Source organism: Nycticebus coucang, chromosome 1, assembly GCF_027406575.1.
Source record: "Nycticebus coucang isolate mNycCou1 chromosome 1, mNycCou1.pri, whole genome shotgun sequence".
Taxonomy (NCBI): domain Eukaryota; kingdom Metazoa; phylum Chordata; class Mammalia; order Primates; family Lorisidae; genus Nycticebus; species Nycticebus coucang.
The window spans coordinates 65,474,573-65,496,603 of NC_069780.1; the positions used below are offsets into that span (position 1 = coordinate 65,474,573).

The window sequence follows — 22,031 nt, forward strand, 5'->3', positions numbered from 1 at the left end:
CATACTGGTCCTGCAAGGACTGAGAATTTCCCATTATTTCCTTATTCTATTGCTGGAAGTCTCACGTACTTACGGGCACGATGACCTTCCTTCTAGTTTCAAAGTACCAGGCTTATCTTAACCTGACAACTGCTCAAACAGAGAAGCAATCCCGTGCTGTCCTCGTGAAGCTCACCCTGCTTGCTGCGCCAAAATGTTGGTGTGAAAGTTGCGTGGTGCGGTGCCACAGAGATTTAGACCTGCAATGAAACTGGCGAATAAGGAAGGCTGTAGCTCTGTTATGGCATGCAGCAACTTTATTTCTTCCACCAAGGCTTATATAGGCCATACTACACGTACACACAACTAATCAATAAACATGACTTAAACCTTAGCCCCAGGCCTCTCACTGCCTGTGCCTATGGGTCTACGGATTAACTGATAACCACTCCATTATCTAAAGCTATTCTTATGCTAAGTAATCAAAAACAAAACCACAAAAAAAGGTTCTGGGGGAATAAGCTGTTTGAATGCTTGACTTTAACAGATCATCTGGAGGCAGTCATTCATTTTTAGGGAGTAGTCTGGAAAAGTCTTGAGATATATAGGTACCTGCAGGCCTGCCCCCACAAAGCCAGGCCTTTAATCACTTCTACTTGACCAGGTCTTTAGCCATATATGGAGTTCTATCCAGGTTTTTTTTCCTTTCTAACTCACAGAAGACTTCAAACTTGCCTTCACAAAATAGAACTATTTAAAGGCTTATTTATAGGCTTTCCACCTATACTTTTACCTACTCATTTTACCCTAAACCATATAATGTTCTAGTTTGAGTTGTACTGATAAAGGATCCAAATTTACAGTTTCTCCTTAGCTGTGTAGCAAAGTATTAAGGAAGGGGTCATCATAATTTGAGGCCAAATGATAGTAAGAGAGTCCAAGTGATACCAGAATTTTGTCTTGGTCTTGGTGATTTGAAGAATGAATCCATGGACCACCGATCACTGGTAAGACAGGATTTATTTTACAGAAAAGAATGCAAAAACACCAAAGCTCCTGGCAGAGAGAAACAACCCAAGTTGGGGGTGGGGGGGCTCGCTGTCTCTCTCTCTCTCTTTCGTTCTTTGTCTAGGGGTATATATAGTCACATGGATCCTCTGTAGTTACATTAGGCCAGGACTTGCATTAATGAGTCATTAATGCACTCATTCATCTGTGGCAAGATGGATGGATACAGTCCCTTCTGCTGTAACAAGGTAAATGAATGCATTAATGAATAGATACAGTCCAGTCACAGAATTGGCCAGGCCTAGGAAACTTACATGAAATTGGCCTAGACTTAGGAAATTGGGGGGAGGGGGTTTCCCTGTTCAGCTACAAGTGCAAGGGAAGGAGATACTAAGGTGTTGGTGTATCCCCAGCAGTCTGGCCCCTCTGGCTACTGGAGCCTTCTGCCTCCCCTCACCCTCCACCCCCAACTGGTTCCTCTGCAGCTGCCACCACACCAACACAGCCAGGGTAGAGGCAGCACGTCTCCCCTCAGCTCCACTGGAGCCGGCTGGGGAGCCACTTGACCTGTATCACAAGGACAAAATGAACTCTCAAAAAACAGGGCTGCCATAATCTATCCACTCTAATGAACAGCAGTCTCCTCCAACTATCAACTCTAGAGGTTCTGGGGTTATTCAATTAGAGTACACATATTTCAATCACATGAGGACTTTCTCAAGCTACAAACTGAAAATACATGTTAGCAGAGAAAGCATAAAAATTCTGAGTAGTAGTGAAAAAAATGAAAATATAAAACTCGCAACAATAATTTTTCAATTAAGTAATGCTGAACTGTGTATAATTGATAAAGGGTTCAGGTTGACAATCCTTACACAAGAAATTTCTCACTTCTCTTATTTATTCATCATCTTCTGAAAACCAATTTCCAGGCAGTAGTCAATCTTAGTTGATAGGACACAACATATGATCATGAAACTTAAACATCAAAGATAGTCTTCAAAGACTAAATGAGCAAAGAACACCCTGATTTGATGTAACGAGAAAAGCTTTATAGCAATGGGATTTTTTTTTTCTTTTTTGAGACAGTCTTGCTTTGTTGCCCTGGATAGAGTGCAATGGCATCATTATAACTCACTGCAGCCTCAAACTCAAGTGATAGCTGGGACTATAGACTGATATCACCATCTGGAGTCTTGCTCTAGCTCAGGGTGGTCTCGAGCTCCTGTCTCAAGCAACCCTTCTGCCTCAGCCTCCCAGTTTTAGGTTTATAGGTGTGAGCCACCATGCCTGGCCAGAGATGGGACTTTGAGCTAAGAAGTGAAAAATGAATAGGATTTGGAAAAATATGATAGAGAATTTCTGATGTAGTTTATCCAGATCTAAACTGAAAGGCTAGAATACAAAAAAGAAAGAGCTGGGTCATTGGGTGCCGTGAAACTGAAGCTTTTTCTCACCATGCTGTAAAATTCTGTGATTAACCACAGCTTTGAATTCTTCAACTGCTCTTTGTCCTTAATTTTCAGAATTTCTCCTTTGATTGGGATAGAGTAGATTACAGGAATATATACGAAGGCCCTCTAATAGTTTCTGAATGATTTATGTCCATGGAAATAACCTCAGAGATAAACATTTAGAATTTTCCAACCCATATTCTCATTTCTGTAACAGGAAACTGAAAAATTGGAATTGGCATACACATTAAACCAAATGAATAAACTTTTTTTCTCAGCCTAATGTACGCTGGTATGTTAATGACCACAGAAAGTCTACAGCAACAGAAAGTATTTTATTATAAGGATTTGGCAAATTCCCAACAACTCTGGGCATGTTCAAGTTATACTACTCATTTGTTCTGAGTACATTTTCACTTAATCTGATGAAATAAGCAGCTTATCTCATTCCCTAGAACTTTCAGGGCTCTAGTGTCCTCCTCTATTTAGGGTCTGCCTTGTCTTCCTCTTCATAGTTTTTGACTTTCCAAAGGCATTATCCATCTGCTCAAACAGATAATGAAGTCCGGACATTATAAAACAAAACTTTTTTTTTTTTGGCAGAGACAGAATCTCATATTTATTGCCCTCAGTAGAGTACTGTGGCATCACACTGCTCACAGCAACCTCCAACTCCTAGGCTTAGGCGATTCTCTTGCCTCAGCCTCCCGAATAGCTGGGACTACAGGTGCCCCCCACAACGCCTGGCTATTTTTTTTGTTGCAGTTTGGCTGGGGCTGGGTTTGAACTCGCCACCCTCGGCATATGGGGCCGGCCCTACCCACTAAGACAAAGGCGCCGCCCATAAAATAAAACTTTTAACAAAAAGCATTATGTTTACACATTTGGGACCTTTTGTATGGCAATGTTTTCCTCGGAAAAATTCACAGAAATTCTTTAAGTATAAGTGGTTTCATCTATTAATATTTTCCACAGTCTGACAAAGATAGCCTCTAAGTGAGATGAAGCACGCGCAGTAATATTTAACCACCAGGTCATCGTCACTCAGTCACTAAGACAAATAACTAAGGCATCACAGGGTTCATTTTCACCAGAAGTATCGAGTAACAACTCCCAGATTCAATGCCCCCACGTAGCCCACATCTGACGTGCCGTACTTTCGGGGCTGAGGTACTGGCCAAACGAGCCTGGGCAGTGTGGTCCCGCGGAATATTCTCACATGGTCTTAGCTGCCCAGGCGGTGGGTTGCCTCGAACTGCGGCCTGCTCCCTGACCGCAACGCTTCTGCCAAGTAGGCTGCGCAGCTCGGTGCAGCCCATGAGTCCCACCCCATTCAGCCCTGGCCGCTGTCCCAACTCCCGCAGTTCAGCAAGGAGGCGGGGGAGAGAGCCCAGCCGATGTCACAGACCCCAGCTGCAAGCCAAGGGAATCTGTCTTCTTCTCGGGTCCCGGGCAGACTCAGCAAACACGCCGACTACGACGTACCCAAGGTCCGAGCCTTCTCACGTCCTTACCTTCGCTCCCCAGGCACATTCCCCATTCAAATGGCGGCTCTTCGGTCCTCTCGCGAGAGAGCGCCTGTGGCACCTCCTTCCTCTCAGCTCTCTTTCTTTCCCCGCCCCCAGAGCGATTGCGCGGCTTCCTCCCGAGGGTGGGAACCTTGGATGTGGCGGGGTTGAGCCAGCCTGAGTGCTGGGTCTGGGGTGGGGGTGGGCTCGCTTTCCAACACGTCGCTGCCAAGTCCCGGCCACCCCGCACCTTCCCAGGTAGACTTGCCCCCGTAGGAGTGACGCCGAAGGTGGAATTGCCGGCCGGCTGGGGACTGGGGGGCGGTGCGGGTGGGTGCCACACCTGTGCGGGGCAGGGGCGAGAAGGTGCGCAGGCGCGTTGCCCCGCTGGCGGGCGGGGGCTCCTGCGGCTCTGCGCAGCCGAACTGGCGGGCCGTGCGCGCTAGCTCGCCGTGGCGTAATCTCCCAGCCTTTTTTCGTCTCTAGTTCTCCGCCTCAGTTTGGGGCGGGGTGGGGAGAATGTCTTCGGAGATGGAGTCGTCGCTCGAGGCAAGCTTCTCCTCCAGCGGTGCGGTGTCGGGGACATCAGGGGCTCTGCCTCCGGCCCGCTCCCGCATCTTCAAGATAATCGTGATCGGTGACTCCAATGTGGGCAAGACGTGCCTCACCTACCGCTTCTGCGCTGGCCGCTTCCCCGACCGCACCGAGGCCACTATTGGGGTGGATTTCCGAGAACGAGCAGTGGAGATCGATGGGGAGCGCATCAAGGTGAGCGGATGGGGGACTGTCAGTGAGGAAGGACTCCCGGAATGACAAGTGTCTCAACCCAGTGTGAGCTATTCGCTGGGCAGGGTGTGCGCTACATTTTCCCCCATGCTGGTGTGGAGATTGGAGTTGGGAATTGAAAGGATTTCTATGTAGCAAACTTATAAGGCAGTGTTTCTGAGACTTTAAGGTACATGCTGTTTACCTGAAAATCATGTTTTAAAAAAATGCAGATTATGATTTGGTAAGCTCCCGGATGATGTAGATGCTGCTAGCCCGTGCACTTTCACCAGCAGGAGTGTAGTCCACTGAGTCATTGGCTGTGTCTCATGTGCTGGGAGTCAGTGAAATGTGACTGAAGGAAAAACAGTGGGACTTCTCTGGAAGCATGGAAAATTCATTTAATCGATATTTATTAAACATTCACTGGAGCACTGCGCTAGGTATTGTGGAAGTAAAGCCCAGTGCCTTTGAGGAAGTACTTAGGTATTCTCTTGTACAATTTTGCTATAGTGTTTTCTGTATGACATTGATTTGGTTGGAAAAATCTTATTTTCCTGCAGAAAGATTGTATATTATGATAGTTGTTATGATGTGCCTTTTGATGCCACCTCGCATCCTCTTCCAGTTCTCCTTCCCTTTATTGGTGACTCCTGAGACTTGAGACACTGAACAATAGAGGAGAAGATAGTAGGCCAACCCTGGGGTTCTAAGGGGCTCAAACAGGGACAGTGGAGAATGAAGATCAGTGATAACGCTGAGGCCTTCTGATGGTATAAACATTAGACACACTTGTTCATTGCAAGCCACCACTAAATAATGTCACCAGCTGATACCACCCTATAAAAAGTGGACCCTAGGAACTGCCCTACCTTCCTTATACTACTGCTTCTACTTTAAATTAGTATTCTTCTTTACCTCAGTCCCCTAGTGGGGTAGGGGGTGGAGGAACAGCCTTGCTGCAGTCATTCCTACCCTTGTATCTTTGAGGAGGAACAGATTTATCTTTCGGTTCTCTAATCATTGCTTCCCACACCAAGGAGTTTTATTGCTAATCACGGTAAAGGAGATATAAGGTAGGTTAAAAGAAAACCCTTCTATAGGCAGATTTGCCTTTTAATTTTTCAGTTTGCCATTTCATTGTCCCATTCAGGCTGGCAATGGTGGTACTTTGGGTGCCCTGTATTAGAGAGTTAAGATTTGCATACATTGCTGAAGAAAAGAAGAATGAAAGGAGACTGAACATTTTTCTCCAGAATTAGATTAGGCCCAGAAGCCTGTGGAGGAGGAAAATAAGGGGCCTTCTGAAGTTTGAGAGGGAGTTTAGTTTGGGAGAAGTAGTTCTGGAAGAAAGGGCATGGGTTTTGGAGCCCAACTAATCTAAGTTCAAATCTGAACCTATGAAAGAATAAGGACAGACTGTCCTTAGTAGGGTGACACCAACTTTGCTTGAGACTGTCTAGGTAAAATAGGAAGTGTCACATCCCAGGATTCCCCTCAATCTTGGGCAAACTGAGATAGTTGGTCACTCTGGTCCTTAGGCAGATTCTTTAACCTCTCAGTCTGTTTTCTCTTCTGAAAATTAGTATCATAATACCTTGTCAGGCTGACGGGAGGATTAGATGAAAAAGTAAATAAAACACCTGCTTAATAATTAGTACCCTTACAAAGATTCTTTATCTTTTCTGGCAGCTTAACATTATTTTTCTCCTTGGCACTATTAGTTCTGCAGTTGTACACCCAAAGAAGAAAGCAGAGATAAAGGAGGGTATAGATAGAGAACTAAAAGGGAAACAAAATACAGTAAATAAGAAAGAAAGAAGCAAGAAATTTTTAAAGAGTAGAGAGAATAGGGGTGGGGAGGGGTTGGGATTTGAGGATCCTTTACCTGTTCCTGGGTTGTCATTTATACTTAAAAATCACAGATGACTCAGGTGCAAATTTAAAAGAATATTAATATTGAAACGATACAGAGCAAGAGCATTGTATAAAGTTGAAGTTTTTTTTTTTTAGAGACAGAGTTTTACTCTGTCACCCTCAGTAGAGTGCTATGGCTTCAGAGCTCACAGCAGCCTCCAGCTTTTGGGCTTAGGCGTTTCTTTTGCCTCAGCCTCCCGAGCAGCTGGGACTACAGGCGCCCACTTGAACACCTGGCTATTTTTTGTTGCGGTTTGGCTGGGGCCAGATTCAAACCGGCCACCCTCGGTATATGGGGCTGGCACCCTACTCACTGAGCCACAGGCACCACCCTAAAGCTGAATATTTAATTACTGGGGTGAGGGCTGGCAGTAATAAGTAAGCCAGAAGCACAGGTGTGATGAATCTGGGATCTCAGAGGTTGATCCTTCTGGTTAAGAAGAGTAAGGAAAACAGTTTAATCTGTTATATTGATGGGGACCTGGACACTGAGATTCTTTTTCTTCTAAGCTTCTAGTCAATGACTTGTGCCACTAACTCTTTTTTATTTTTTTTGCAGTTTTTGGTCGGGGCTGGGTTTGAACCTGCCACCTCCGGCGTATGGGGCTGGTGCCCTACTCCTTTGAGCCACAGGTGCTGCCCATGTGCCACTAACTCTTAAGACTGAGAGAGATTTTTATTGTGGTTGAAATGACTATAGGAATGTTTTGAGTTTTCTGTAGCAGAAAAACATATAGCAGTGCTGGAAATAAATCCATAAAACTTTTTAATGTATCTTTTCTAAAAAGTGAAGTGCTATAAATAACTTTATTCTGTGTACTGAATAAAGTTTTTTTAACTTTTTGTTAATTTTTAATACATCTTAAATGCTACTGAAATTTGCATATCTTGCTCATGTTATATCTTTGGAAAATTGTGAGCCTGGCTTGCAAAGACATTTTTCCTAAGTTTTGTCTGAAAGATGGAAAGTTCTATGTTACTTTACTAGAACAAAGTTAGTTACTTACAAACATAGTTACTTTACTACTTTACTTTATCTAAACATTTTTTGTTTAGATAATTCTAGTCATTTGTTTAGATAAAAATGAGATTTTATTATCTTAAATGCTTTGATAATTGTGGATTGGAATATTTCCAATATTCCAATTGCAGTTGATCCTTTCAGGATCAGTTAAAATGTTTTATGAAATGTAAGAAAGTCTATGTTTGCTAATCTATTCCTAAGTACTACATATGTGTAATTGAAAGGGAAAATCTTGTTTGCAAAATTTGGAAGTTGAATAAAATTATAAATTCTTTAAGTAGAAATACATTTGACTTTTAAATTGAGACTCCCAACTCTAATCCTTATGCTGATTCCTTGTACGTGTATGATGGGGATCATGACCAGCTGTATTCCTGTCACACAGTTTGTGATGGCAAATATACCAGTGGAATTGTTAAATCCCAGTGTCATATTTTTAGTTCATCCTCCCGTTAGGGGTTAGCAGTTCCTACTGGAAGATTTCAGTAGCTTATTGTAGAGGTAGAACTGAAATTTTGCCATATTAAGTACAAGATGTTAACATTAACTAAAGGAAAATAATCAGGACCTCTCCTAATATCAGTAAATCAAATATAATTGTTGGGTAGAGACTTTTTTTTTTTTTAGAGCCAGTGTCTCACTTTGTCGTCCTTGGTAGAGTGCTGTGGCGTCACAGCTCACAGCAACCTCCAGCTCTTGGGCTTAGGCAATTCTCTTGCCTCAGCCTCCCAAGTAGCGGGCACTATAGGCGCCCACCACAACACCCAGCTATTTTTTTGTTGCAGTTTGGTGGGGGCTGGGTTTTTTTTGTTGCAGTTTTGGTGGGGGACCTCAGTATATGGGTCCGGCGCCCTACTCACTGAGATAGACACGGCCCTGAGAGACATTTTGTTTAACACAAATAATTATGACACAATGCAAAGGTCAGCAAACTGTGCTCAAGGGCTAAAAATTGTTATCTACATATTTTTGAATGGCTAACAATTTAAGAATAATTTTGACATTTGTCTTTTTTTTTTGACACAGAATCTCACTATGTCTCCCTTGGTAGAGTGCTGTGGCATCATAGCTCATAGCAACCTCAAACTCTTGGGCTAAAGCGATTCTCTTGCCTTAGTCTCCCATGTAGCTGGGACTATAGGCACCCACCACAACACCCGGCTATTTTTTTTATTACAGTTGTTATTGTTGTTTGGCAGATCCCCACCGGGTTTGAACCCACCAACCCAGGTGTATGTGACTGGTGCCCTCGCCACTGAGCTACAGGCACTGAGCCTGACATTTGTTAATGGTTAGGGGAAAAAAATCTTAAGATTTCATGGTGCATGAAAATCATATGAAATTCAAAATTCACGTAGGCTATAGTGGTGTTATCCTTGTGGTGTCACCCCTCTACCTGCACAATTTCAGTCATCTACTCTTCAAAATTCTAGTGCAAGTTTGTTTTTTTTTTAACCTTTCTTTGGATTGTTATGGTAGCTCAACTCATCAACCTGGAGTCCTCAATCTATTTTATACATTGTTGTCAAGATGCTGGATTAGTGTTGTACCTCAAGGGAGATTTATCTCCCTATCTCAGATGCCCTGGATGGTTCTCCATTATAAAGTTCCAGTTTTTGAAACTAACATATGCCTGCCTTTTTCTTATACCAGACTGCTTTTCTTACTTCGCCATTGATTTCCTTGAAGTATCCCGCAGTCCCACCAATTATTTGCTGATCCTTAGGTTTTCCCCTCACTCCTCACTTTTTACATACTCTTTAGTTGGAATATTCCCCTTTCTCATATTTTGCCCTATGAGATTCTTTCTTATTTAACTTAGTGGACCTCTATCAAGAATGTCCCCTCTCTGTGCTTGCTTTGGCAGCACATATACTAACATTGGAACCATACAGAGAAGATTAGCATGGCCCCTGTGCAAGGATGACAGGCTAGTTGGTAAAGTGTTCCATATTTTTCTGGGAGGCCGAAATGGGTGAATTCTCTGAGGTCAGGAGTTCAAGACCAGCCTGAGCAAGAGTGAGACCCCATCTACTAAAAATAGAAAAACTAGGCAGGGTTGTGGCAGATGCCTGTAGTTTCAGCTACTCGGGAGACTGAAGCAAGGGGATTACTTGAGCCCAAGAGTTTGAGGTTGTTGGGAGCTATGATGCCATGGTATCCCACCCAGTGCACAGGTGAGACTGTCTCACCAAAAAAAAAAAAAAAAGGAAAGAAAAAGAGAAAAAAGAATCTCCCTCTCCGCCTTCTTCAATCTACTTTCTTTTATGAACCCTGTTTAGCACCTTACCTAAATCTTTAAATCAGCAGTTCTCAACCTGTGAGTCACGACCACTTTGTAACAATGAAAATACATCGCAGCATTAGGAAGGTTGAGAACCACTGCTTTAAATGATCTCTACCTGAATGTATTACATATACATTTGACTTACCTCCTTGATTAGATATACATATGTGTCTTACCACCTTGATTAGATCTTATTCAGGGCAGGGTCCAAGTCTGGTAATTCCATAGATGTCTTCCTGTGTCTAGCTCAGTTCCTAAACCATGTTGTAGGTACTAAGGGGATAAGTGTTGAATGTATGGTAGGCTGCTCTGGAAATGCAGCATTGAAGTGACGAGGGAAGCTAAGGAAAAGAGAGAAAGAGTGGCTTGGCACCTGTAGCACAGTGGTTACGGTTCCAGCCACATACACCAAGGGTGGCGGATTCAAACTCGGCCCCAACCAAACTGCAACAAAAAATAGCCAGGCGTTGTGGTGGGCGCCTATAGACCTAGCTATTTGGGAGGCTGAGGCAAGACAATCACTTAAGCCCAAGAGTTTGAAGTTACTATGAGCTGTGAAGCCATGGCACTCTATCAAGGGCGACATGGTGAGACTCTGTCTCAACAAAAAAAGAAAAAGAAAAGAAAGAAAGAGGTAATGAAAGGGGTATTTTGAAGATAAAGGCAACAGCTTCCTTGATTGGATTTTGGTGATGAGAAGAAAGAAGACTTATAGATGACTAAGGTTGCGAGTCTGGGTGACAAGAGGTCGGTAGTGGAGATAAGGGAATCTGTATGGAACATTGAATTTTGAAGAGAACAATGTTTTGAAGAGAACTAATGTGTTTCTCATTAGTCATGTGTTTATTGGGATGGTGTTATATTCAAATCAATATTCTGATTGATAGGAATGTGTGATTGGAGCACAGAAGAAATAACAATGAATAAGAAAGTGAAGTTTGGAAGCATGGCTAGATAAGAACAAAATGCTCAATGTAGCTAATATTCCTAGAGAAAGGTTTGTTTCATGGCATGGTGTTGTGCACAGGTCGTGGGATACCCCTCATAAATCACCCGAAAACCAAGTCCGATGCAAAAGCAAGAAGTGGTTTATTCACAGGCCAGGGCCTGGAATTCTCCGTTCCTGGCACAGCAGGACAGCAGAGAAGCCCTGATCGCAGAGGGAAGAGCAGTTTTAAGGATACAGAAAGGAAAAAGGGAGGGGGGATAGGGGCTTAGGGACCTAAACAATGTTTGAGTTGGGCTGATTGCTTAGGGGAAAGATTTACTACTACTGGGGCCAGGGTGGGTGCTGTTATCGCTCAGGGGCAGACATACTGGAGCGGGGGTGGGGGGGGTGGGAGTGGGGGGAGTGGGGGTGGGGAGGAAGCAGGTTGCCTATCACCTTTGGTATGCAGCTGCAAATTGAAGGCTGCAGAGTGGGGGTCAGTGAAGGCTGTGAGACAAAATGGAGTTAGTTTTAACAAAATGGAGTTAACTTGGTCCTTTCAATGGTAATGGTGATATATGTGAATAAATCCATTGTTCTGTTTTAATCTTCATTAAAAGTAAATTAATGTTTGTACATCAAAGAATATTTTGTGGGGGGTTTTGTTTTTTTTTCTTAATTTCAGATTAATATGAGGGTATAAATGTTTAGGTTACATTGTTTTTGTTTCTAAGATAAAGTTCAAGTTATAGCTGAGCCCTTCACCCAGAGGGCATGCTGAACACCCTCCTCACATTGTACACATTATGTGAAATCCCGCCAGTCACCCTCCCTCTTGCCCTTTGATCACCTTCATCAGTTTACTTGTCCTCTCCCTCCCACTCACTAGACTATACTTGTGTATTTCTTCCATGAGGAAATGTAGTTGTTTATATAATGGTTTCATATTAGTATTGAGTACATTAGATACTTGTCTTTCCATTCTTAAGATACTTTACTAAGAAGAATGTGTTTCAGCTCAACTCAGGTAAACAACAAAAGATAAAAAGTCTCCATCTTTTTAATGGCTGAATAGTACTCTATACTATCCATATACTACAGTTTGTTCATTCATTCATGGGTTGATAGGCACCTTGGTTGCTTCCATGTCTTGGCTATTGTGAATTAACCTGCAATAAACATTCTAGTGCAAAAGAATTAAATTGATATTTTATCTCTTGAAGTATGGTATTGGTGGTTAGAGATGGTCCTTTTGAGTTAATTTTCATTGGAATTCAGTGAATGAGATGTTAGCAGTCAGGATGCTCTAAGAAAAATATTCTAGAATCTTAACTCGTAACCTCTTACTTAGTTCAGAAACCATTGGTTCTGGCCTGATGGATTCTCAATTACTGGAGTTTGATCCTGGGGACTAAATGGTGTAAGCCAAATACATTTTCTGGATGTCGGAGCTCCTGTTGTTCTTCCAGCTTGAATTCAGAAAACTGATTCTTATGGAGCACTTCTTATGAAGATGGCAACATTGGTGTGTGCCCTGAGAAGTGGTGAGAAGAGAGAATTCTTTACTTCCCTGGAATCTTTAATCAGTGGTCAAGATCTTTTACTATGGAATTTAGTACTCTACACAAGTTAGTTTAAACAAAATGGGAATTTATTGTTTCACAAAATTGAAAGCCTAGAAGTAAGTTTCTCTGCCAGATCCAACAACAAGCCTATAACGCCCATTCCTAAAGCATGGTAGTGATGGGGCAGTTGCCCCATCTGATTAGTCAGGCCTAGGTCACATGCCCCGCAAGCAGCATGGGAGCCAGGGATTCACATGATTTGAAAACAAGGAATGGGTGATTCCCCCAGGGAGAATGGGGGTGCTGTTAACAGCAATGGGAATTAGGTTGGGGAAAACAATGTGTTCTTTTCAAAGGCAGTAAAGGCAGGCCAAGTTTAAGTTCTGGCCTTAAGAATTACTACTTTTGTGTCCTGGGGAAAGTTACTTAACCTTGTAATAGAAGCTCTTAGATAGTTAATCTTTCATAGCTGGTCTTTTAGGCATGTTGCTTAGAGCAGAAAGAATAAAACTGTGTTCCTTGAAGGAACAGGGGAAAGAAATTCGATAGCTAATCAGGGAAGGAAAGATAATTTGAATTAATACATTTAACATTTTAAGTCAAGTGAAAGGAGTGTTAAATCAATTTAAAGTCAAATCATTTCTCATTTTGGGTAATAAAACTACCAAAAGAACTTCCATGAACAAGAATCTACTGTTAGGATTCTTTTTAATTAAATCATAGACGTGTACATTAATGCAATTATAGTACTGTTAGATTCTATTAGGGTTTAGCAATAGTTAGGGTGCCATTTTTGTTGGAACTTGACATTGGAATTTAAAGTGGAGATTCATGAAGTATTATTATAAAGGAAGTATATTTTATGTTGTCTTTATAATGTTTAAGATGGGAATAATATATATGAGAGCACATATTAGCTGTCTTTCTTAAGATATTTAAGTAAAATATTCTCTGAAAATATTTCCTAATTTAATGTTTACCAGAAAAAAACATGTCACTTCCTTAGGTTCCAAAGTGTCATTCTTTCTCCTTTTCTTTCCTTTTTTTCTTTGAGACAGAGCCTCAAGCTGTCACCCTGGGTAGACTGCCGTGGCATCACAGCTCACAACAACCTCCAAATCCTGGGCTCAGGGGATTCTCCTGCCTCTGCCTCCCAAGTAGCTGGGACTACAGGCACCCGCACAACACCCAGCTTTTTTTTTTTTTTTTTTTGGTTGCAGCCATCATTGTTGTTTGGGGGCCCAGGTTGTTGGCAGAACCCACCAGCTCAGGTATATGTGGCTGGTGACTTAGCCGCTTGAGCCACAGATGCTGAGCCATCTTTCTTCTTTTCTAAACATCATGAAACACCACTTAGAGCTTTCAAGGCAATTGTAAGATTTGTTATCCACATAGTGTCTGTCTTTCTGCGTGTTTCTTGCTCTCAAAATTTCTCTAGCCTTTTGTGGTCAATAGTTTTCATCAGTTTACTTGTCCTTTCCTGGCTGAGTCTGTCACTACTCCTCCTTGTCCAGTGCTCTCCTCTCCTCCGTGTGCAGGCCCAGGAGGCAGCAGGCAGCAGTAGCCCTCAGCCTTCATGTGATGTAGTTATCCTGTGAGTGAAATTTTGAAACTTCTTTTAAAATATGCCTTTGTAGGCTTGTTGCCTGTTGCACAGTGGTTATGGCGCTGGTCACATGTACCAAGGCTGGTGGGTTCGAACCTGGCCTGGACCTGTTAAACAACGACAACTGCAACAACAAAAATAGTTAGGTGTTGTGGCAGGTGCTGGTAGTCCCAGCTACTTGGGAGGCTGGGGCAAGAGAATCGCTTAAGCCCGAGAGTTTGAGATTGCTATGAACTGTGATGCTACAGCACTCTACCAAGGGTAACATAATGAGATTCTGTCTCAAAAAAAAAAAAAGCCTTTGTAAATGCCTCATTAACTTACTAATTACTTTTATGGCTCTCTCCTCTCTGATAAAGTATGAAGAGTTATTTCACACCTCTTGCTTTCTTTCTGGAAGTCTTGATATGATTAGAATGAAAAGTATTGAACAGGATTGGAGGAAAGAGGAATATTGTTTAGCCAGCCCCACCCCAAACTCAAAGATATTCTTAGGGTTAAAATTCCTTATCATTACTGTTTACATTTTGTTTTTGCTTTTTATTTTGAGACTGTCTCACTCTGTCACCCTGGGTAGAGTGTCCTGGCATCACTGTAGCTCACAGCAACCTCAAACTCTTGGGCTTGAGCAATCCTCTTGCCTCAGGCTTCTGAGTACTTGGGACTACAGGTGCCCACCACACCTCCTGCTAGTTTTTCTATTTTTATTAGACACAGGGTCTTGCTCTTGCTTAGGCTGGTCTCAACTCCTGAGCTCGAGTAATCCACATGCCTTGGCCTCCCAGAGTGCTAGGATTACAGGTATGAGTCACTGTGCCCAGCCACTGCTTATATTTGTTGAGGGCTTCCATAATTCTTTGAGGCAGGCCAAAATTATGTGTAATTATTATTTTTTTGGAGTTTATTTTTATAAAAGAAATGTATATCTGTTACGGAAAACAGAAAAGTGGAAATAAAGCAAGAAATGGCCTTAGAGAAAACCATTGTTAATATTTTGTTATTTCCCTTGGGTATTCTTTTTATTTATTTAACTTGTGAATATACTTCATACTTTTTACATTATAAATAATTCTTCATCAGTGAGGTTATATTAGAATATATGAGCTGCAGGAAATGTTATTAAAAGAGAAAAAAGGGTGGCACCCGTGGCTCAGTGGGTAGGGCGCCGGCCCCATATACTGAGGGTGGCGGGCCAAACCTGGCCCCAGCCAAATTGCAACAAAAAAAATAGCCAGGCGTTATGGCAGGCACCTTTAGTCCCAGCTACTCTGGAGGCTGAGACAGGAGAATCACCTGAGCCCCAGAGTTGGAGGTTGCTCTGAGTTGTGTGAGGCCACGGCACTCTACTGAGGGTGATAGGGTGAGACTCTGTCTCTAAAAAAAGAAAAAAGAGAAAAAAATGAGCTCTGGTTTCTTTAGACAACTTTTATATGGGTAATCCAATTTATTATCACAATAATTTAGAGTTTGAAGAGTTTTTTTTTTAGTTTTGAAAAATGAGATATAATTGACATACCATAAAATTCAAAATTTACCCTTTTAAAATACAGGAAGTCCTCAAATTACAAACATTGGGCTTATGTACAACTCACACTTACAAATGGAGGCTATTATAGCTAATAGGTAAATGTACCTTGTTCTAACTTAAAAATTCAATTTAAGAACGGACCTATAGAACCCAGGGACTACCTGTATGCAATCAGAGGTTTTTAGTATATTCACAAGGCTGTGCAACCATCATCACTAATTCTAGTACATTTCATTACTCCAAAAGAGAAACCCCATATTCATTAGCAAGTTACTCTCTCTTCTCCTGTCCTCAGATCATTAATCTGCTTTGTCTCCATGGTCTTGCCTACACTGGACATTTCATATAGAGTCACACAATCTGTGTCTCAGTTCTTTCTCTCTGTGGCATCACAGTTCACAGCAACCTCAAACTCTTGGGCTTAAGTGATTCTCTTGTCTCAGCCTCCCAAGTAGCTGGGACTACAGGCACCCGCCACAACGCCCGGCTTGTCTTTTTATTATTAAGTTAAAGATACTAGATAGATCCCTATCAGATATATTTTATTTGCAGATATTTTCTCTCATTCTTTGAGCTATCTTTTCACTTTCTTCATAGTGTACTTTAAAGCACAAACATTTTAAAGTTTGATCAAGTCCAGTTTATTTATTTTTTCATTGGTTACGTGTGCTTTATGTGTTTTTTAAGAAACCATTGCCTAAGTTTGGTCACAAAGATTTACCACTGTGTTTTCTTCTAAGAACTTCAAAGTTTTAGCTCTTAGTCTTAGGTCTTCAGTCTAGTTTGAGAAATTTTGGTGTATGCTGTGAGAAAGGTATCCAACCTCATTTTTTGCATGTGGTCTCGGCACCATTTGTTAAAACAGCTATTCTTTCCTCTCATTGAATTGCCTTTGGCACGCTTGTTGAAAAATCAGTTGACCATAGGTATATGGGTTTATTTCTGGATTCTCAGTTCTGTTCTGTTCTGTTCTGTGTCTAATCTTATGTCAGTAGCACTCAGTCTGTTTTTGAGACGGAGTCTCACTGTGTCTCAGTAAAGTGCCATGGTGTCACAGCTCACAGCAACCTCCAACTCTTGGTGAGGAGGCTTAAGTGATTCTCTTGCCTCAGCCTCCCAAATAGCTAGGACTACAAGCGCCCGGCACAACACCCAGCTATTTTTTTGTTGTAGTTGTCATTATTGTTTGGCAGGCCCAGGCCGGGTTCAAACCCGGTAGCCTTGGTATATGTGGCTGTTGCCCTACCTGCTGAGCTGTGGGCGCTGCCCACCACTCAGTCTTGATTACTATAGGTTTGTAGTAAATTTTGAGATCTAAAGTTGTAAGTGTTTTAAATTATTGGTTTTGAGTATTGATCTAGCTAGAGTACAGTGGCTATTCATAGGTGTGATAAAAATGTAGTACGACTTCAAACTCTTGGGCTCAAGTGATCCTCTCACCTAAGCCTTCTGAGTAGCTGAGACTACAGGCGCTATGCCACTGCGCCCATCTTGAATGTTTTTATTCTTACCATGCTAGTTGGGGTGAAATTTTAAAAAGTTGTGGTGTTTTTTTTTAAGGAAAGTTTACTTTTAAAGAATTATGTATTTTCTTAACTGGCTCTTCTCATTGTCACTGTAGCTAGTATAAGAGTACTTATTAATAAGGTCTGGAGCAAATTTTACTTTTACTTGTAAAAGTAAATTGAGGGAGCCAAAGCCTGGAGGTATAGCCATAATCTACCAGCAGATATTAGGTATCAAATAAATATTTGTTGACTGAAATGTTCTTTGATGTTAATAGTTTTGCAGACAACTGTTTGCTTCCATATCTGATTTATAGGACAGAGTCTTTGTGGCCCATCTGCCAGTTATGTAGCTTACATCACAAAGTGGGGTTTTTTTTTGATGATTTACTTTGTGACATGGTATCTAAGAATTCATTGAAGCAAAACCTTGTGATTTCCTGAGTAAACATGAATATAACTGGTGTAGGTATAACCAGGCACATTGGCCCAGCCCTTTGGGAGGCTGAGGTGGGAGGATTGCTTGAGGCTAGGAGTTCAAGACCAGCCTGCGTAACATAGCATGACCCTATTTCTACAAAAAATAAGAAAAGTTATCTGGGTGTGTTAATGCCTGCCTGTAGTCCCAGCTACTCAAAAGGCCAAGGCAGGAGAATCACTTGAGCCTAGTTTGAGGTCGCAGTGAGCTATGACGAGGCCGCTGCACTCTAGCCCTCGCAACAGAGCAAACCACTGTGTATATATATGTAAAGGTGTATGTGTGTGTCTGTGTATGGATTTGGAGGCTGGACTTTTAACTGTCAACATCTTTTCTAGGTCTGATTTTTCTTTTCTAGGAAAATTTTGGTTTTCAGGTAAGACTAAAAATGAAACATATAGATGAATCAAATAACTTTTTTTCTTTTCTAGGAAAATTTTGGTTTTCAGGTAAGACTAAAAATGAAACATAGATGAATTAAATAACTTTTAATAGAGAACCCAATGAAGTCAGCATGATGAGATTTTAAGAGTCTTTTAAATGTTTCTGTTGTCTTCATGTATGATATGACCAACATGGCTAGTTTTTTATGTATATGTAAATGAATGTATATACACACACATATGTATATAAAGTTGAAGTCTTTTAAAGTTATCTAAGCAAATCTGTCTCTTTTTCCACTGTGACTAGTATCCTCACCATTTAACCTTTTTTTAGGAAGTAAGCAAATGACCGAAATGTTCTTTGATGTTAGTAGTAGTTTTGCACACAACTACTACTAGTTGCTTCCATATCTGATTTAAAGGACACTGAGTCTTTCTTTGTGGCCCATCTGTTAGCTATCTAGCTTACATCACAAAGTGGCTTTTTTTTAATGATTTATTTACTTTGTGACATGGCATATAAGAATTTATTGAAGCAAAACCTTGTGATTTCCTGAGTAAATGTGAATATAATTGGTGTAGGTAATTCAGTGTTTTAGGAGAAATCATAGTATGTGACTTAAATTTAGCTTTACACATAATTTCCCCAAATTCCCCCATATTTCCACTAGAAGGTACTGGAATAGTTTTGTTCGTAGAGATGTGCAGGATAGATAAGTGATTTTATAACCTTTTAAAATGTCCAAGGGAGCCTGGATTTCATACAATATATACCTGTACATGTGGATTTGGAGGCTGTACTTCATAACCCTCAACAGCTTTTCTAGATCTAATATAGACTAGAAAAGGTAAGAAGAGCATATAGTAAATAAATTTACAGGAATTACATACTTAACATGTTTGTTAAAATGTGAAAAAACTTTTTTAACATTTTAAATAAAATTTTGTCATAATTTTATGCAAACAGATTTGATTTACTGAAATTTATAAAACACTAAATTGAATTATTTGTTCTGACACTTGCATTGTGATTTAATTATGCGGTAACTACTGTTATCATGAAGTCTGGATTCCATACGTAACACTGAGAAAACACCATGGAAGGGATCAAAGTATAAGTAAAGACTATGCAAAGGCAATTAAAAATTTCAATATATATAATTGGAATGAAATATTTAGTTTTCTTCTTTTTTTTTTATTTTCAGATCCAGTTATGGGACACAGCAGGACAAGAACGATTCAGAAAGAGCATGGTACAGCACTACTACAGAAATGTACATGCTGTGGTCTTCGTGTATGATATGACCAACATGGCTAGTTTTCACAGCCTGCCATCTTGGATAGAGGAATGCAAGCAACATTTGCTAGCCAGTGATATACCACGGATTTTAGTTGGAAATAAATGTGACTTGAGAAGTGCCATTCAGGTACCCACAGACTTGGCACAGAAATTTGCCGACACACACAGTATGCCTTTGTTTGAAACTTCTGCTAAAAACCCCAATGATAATGACCATGTGGAAGCTATATTTATGACATTGGCTCATAAGCTTAAGAGTCACAAACCATTAATGCTTAGTCAGCCCCCTGATAATGGAATTACTCTGAAGCCTGAACCAAAGCCTACAATGACGTGCTGGTGCTAAGTAACAGTCTTTATTATACTATCTAATTTTGACTAAAGAAATACTTTTGAAGTATGACCGTGGTAAATCATAGATTTAACTCAACCATTATGGATCGTTCTGACACTTTACCATTTATCATTGTTGTGCTTACTTTTGCATTTTGTATCTCCTTAATCAAGTTTGTTACTGTGCCAACACAAGGAAATTTTTGGTTTTCAGGTGAGATTATAAATGAAGCAGATAGATGAATCAGAATAACTTTCAATAGAGGGCCCAATGAAGAAGGCTTCAGATGAGAGAGTATGATGAGATTTTAAGAATCAATAATTGATCAGTTCCATGTTCCTGGAATTGAAAAAAATATCAAGGGTTTAGTACACATTTTTGAATGTCCTTTGAATGGGAAGTGTTCCCAATAGGGTAAAAACTGGTATTTGCCTCTTCCCCAGAGTTTTTTGTGTTTTTTTTTTTTTTTGTTGTTGTTGTTGTTATTATTGTTAGTTTTTTGAGACAGTCTCACTCTCTTGCCCCAGGCTAGACTGCTGTGGCATCGTAACTCACAGCAACCTCAAACACCTGGGCTCAAGCGATTCTCTTGCCTCAGCCTCCTGAGTAGGTGGAATTGCAGGCGCCTGCCATGTCCAGCTAGTTTTTCTATTTTTAGTAGAGATAGGGGTCTCACTCTTTGCTCATGTTGGTTTCCAACTCCTGAGCTCAAGCAATCAGCCTCAGCCTTCCGCAATGCTAGGATTACAGGCATGAGCCACCATGCCTGGCCAGTTCTTTCATTTTGGGGGGGAGGGGATTGTTTCATTTTTGAGATAGGGTCTCACTGTTTTGCCTAGACTGACCTCAAACCCCTGAGCTCAAGCAATCCTCTTGCCTCAGCCTTTTGAGTAGCTGGGACTACTGTCATGCACCACCGTGCCCAGACTTTCTTTGTTTTATTATATTTAATGGTGTTATTATTGGTACATTGTTAGAGCCAAGACTTTAGTTCCTGTGGGATAAGAAGGCATAGAATGTTTTCTGGTTCTTAGTCCATATGGATGAATTTCCAACAGTTCCAGATGCTTGATATTTCTTTTTAACTTTTTCTGAGACAGGAGTCTTGCTGTGTTGCCCAGGATGGTCTCAAACTTTTGGGCTTAAGTGAACCTCCTGCCTTAGCCTCCCAAGTACATGGGGTTACAGGTCCATACCACCATGCCCAGCATGTTATTTCTAGTTAATATCAACCAGGTCTACAAAAATCATTGTTATTTTTAAAAGGATAATTTGAATTGTTTCCTTACTGAGTTCTATTAAAATATGCAAAAATAAGTCAAATTTTAAGGCAAATGAAGTGACATAATAAGGTGCTTTATATTTTATTTTGATATCTTTAAACAGTGAGAAACTACTTGAAAGCATTTGAGTTGTAACTTAGGAGAAAATAGGTAAACATTGTTCCTTGCTACCACAGGATTCTTATTCTTAGCTCTTAGTAATTTCAAACTGTGTATCTGGCATGATATCTTTTGCTCTCTCCTCTCCCCCAATCAGTTTAATGACTAAACGCTGAGTTAACAAATTAACTTCCATTTGGATTATATCTTTGAGGGTATAACTCTAATTGCTGTGAGTCTACATGTATTGCTGTAATAGTATTTTGTTATGTCAATTTTTTTTTTTTTTTTTTTGTAGAGACAGAGTCTCACTGTACTGCCCTCGGGTAGAGTGCCGTGGCACTCACATGGCTCACAGCAACCTCTAACTCTTGGGCTTACGCGATTCTCTTGCCTCAGCCTCCCGAGCAGCTGGGACTACAGGCGCCCGCCACAACATCCGGCTATTTTTTTGTTGCAGTTTGGCCGGGGCTGGGCTTGAACCCGCCACCCTCAGCATATGGGGCTGGCACCCTACTCACTGAGCCACAGGCGCCGCCCATGTCAATTTTTTATATGTTTAAATTTTATGGTCACGACCAGCTATTCCTCTTCGGTATGAAAAATAAACTAGATATTGAAAAATATCTTATCCCATCCTTCAGTGATGAAAAGAATTATTTCAAAAAGTTTTTTACCCTAAATACTTTGATTTTGAATTTGAGACTTTGCACATAGAAAATAACAACCTCTCATATGAAGCTATTTACATAAATGGAATGTAAGCCATGGATTTTAACTGAATTGTGCACATTTACAAATCCTAATAGATTTCAGTCCTTGATAATTTTAGGGGAAATTAAGCCAAAAGATGATTGTACTTATAGTATTTTTAGAAAGTGGGAAATCAGTTAAATATGTAATCTAATCTAGTTTAGGATTTTTGTTTAATTGTTGTGATAGTGCTAACTGGATAATTCAGCTATACAGACAAAATAATTATATTAAATGAACTGAAAGTAATAATTGCAGGAAGTGATTATTCAGTTTTAAGTATTAGAGGTCAAATTGGCTTTATTTGCATTCAGAAAAAATAAATTT

General features: G+C 40.8%; 1 protein-coding gene and 1 non-coding gene across 3 annotated transcripts; both read left to right on the top strand.

Moving 5' to 3' along the window:
• The first annotated feature begins 791 nt into the window (after positions 1-791).
• RAB33B (RAB33B, member RAS oncogene family) lies at positions 792-21,819 on the top strand. 2 transcript variants are annotated; one of them, XM_053581824.1, is made up of 3 exons: positions 792-4,207; positions 4,436-4,717; positions 19,141-21,819. In XM_053581824.1, exons 2-3 carry the CDS (start codon positions 4,469-4,471, stop codon positions 19,579-19,581), a joined length of 690 nt encoding a protein of 229 aa, XP_053437799.1. In that variant the 5' UTR covers positions 792-4,207; positions 4,436-4,468; the 3' UTR covers positions 19,582-21,819. The 2 variants fall into 2 exon arrangements, with proteins under 2 accessions (XP_053437799.1, XP_053437788.1); XM_053581813.1 differs by having other exon boundaries at positions 792-3,931.
• Positions 9,507-9,613, top strand: LOC128592263 (U6 spliceosomal RNA). The gene has a single exon (XR_008381824.1). It is a non-coding gene; the product is annotated as a U6 spliceosomal RNA (small nuclear RNA).
• Positions 21,820-22,031: the final 212 nt, after the last annotated feature.

Bases quoted from the DNA above. Each gene is read 5' to 3' on its own strand.
- RAB33B (XM_053581813.1), top strand. From the start codon at position 3,839: ATGTCACAGACCCCAGCTGCAAGCCAAGGGAATCTGTCTTCTTCTCGG. The intron at 3,932-4,435 runs GTCCGAGCCTTC...TTTCGTCTCTAG, and splicing joins CCGACTACGACGTACCCAAG to TTCTCCGCCTCAGTTTGGGG. The intron at 4,718-19,140 runs GTGAGCGGATGG...TTTTATTTTCAG, and splicing joins TCGATGGGGAGCGCATCAAG to ATCCAGTTATGGGACACAGC.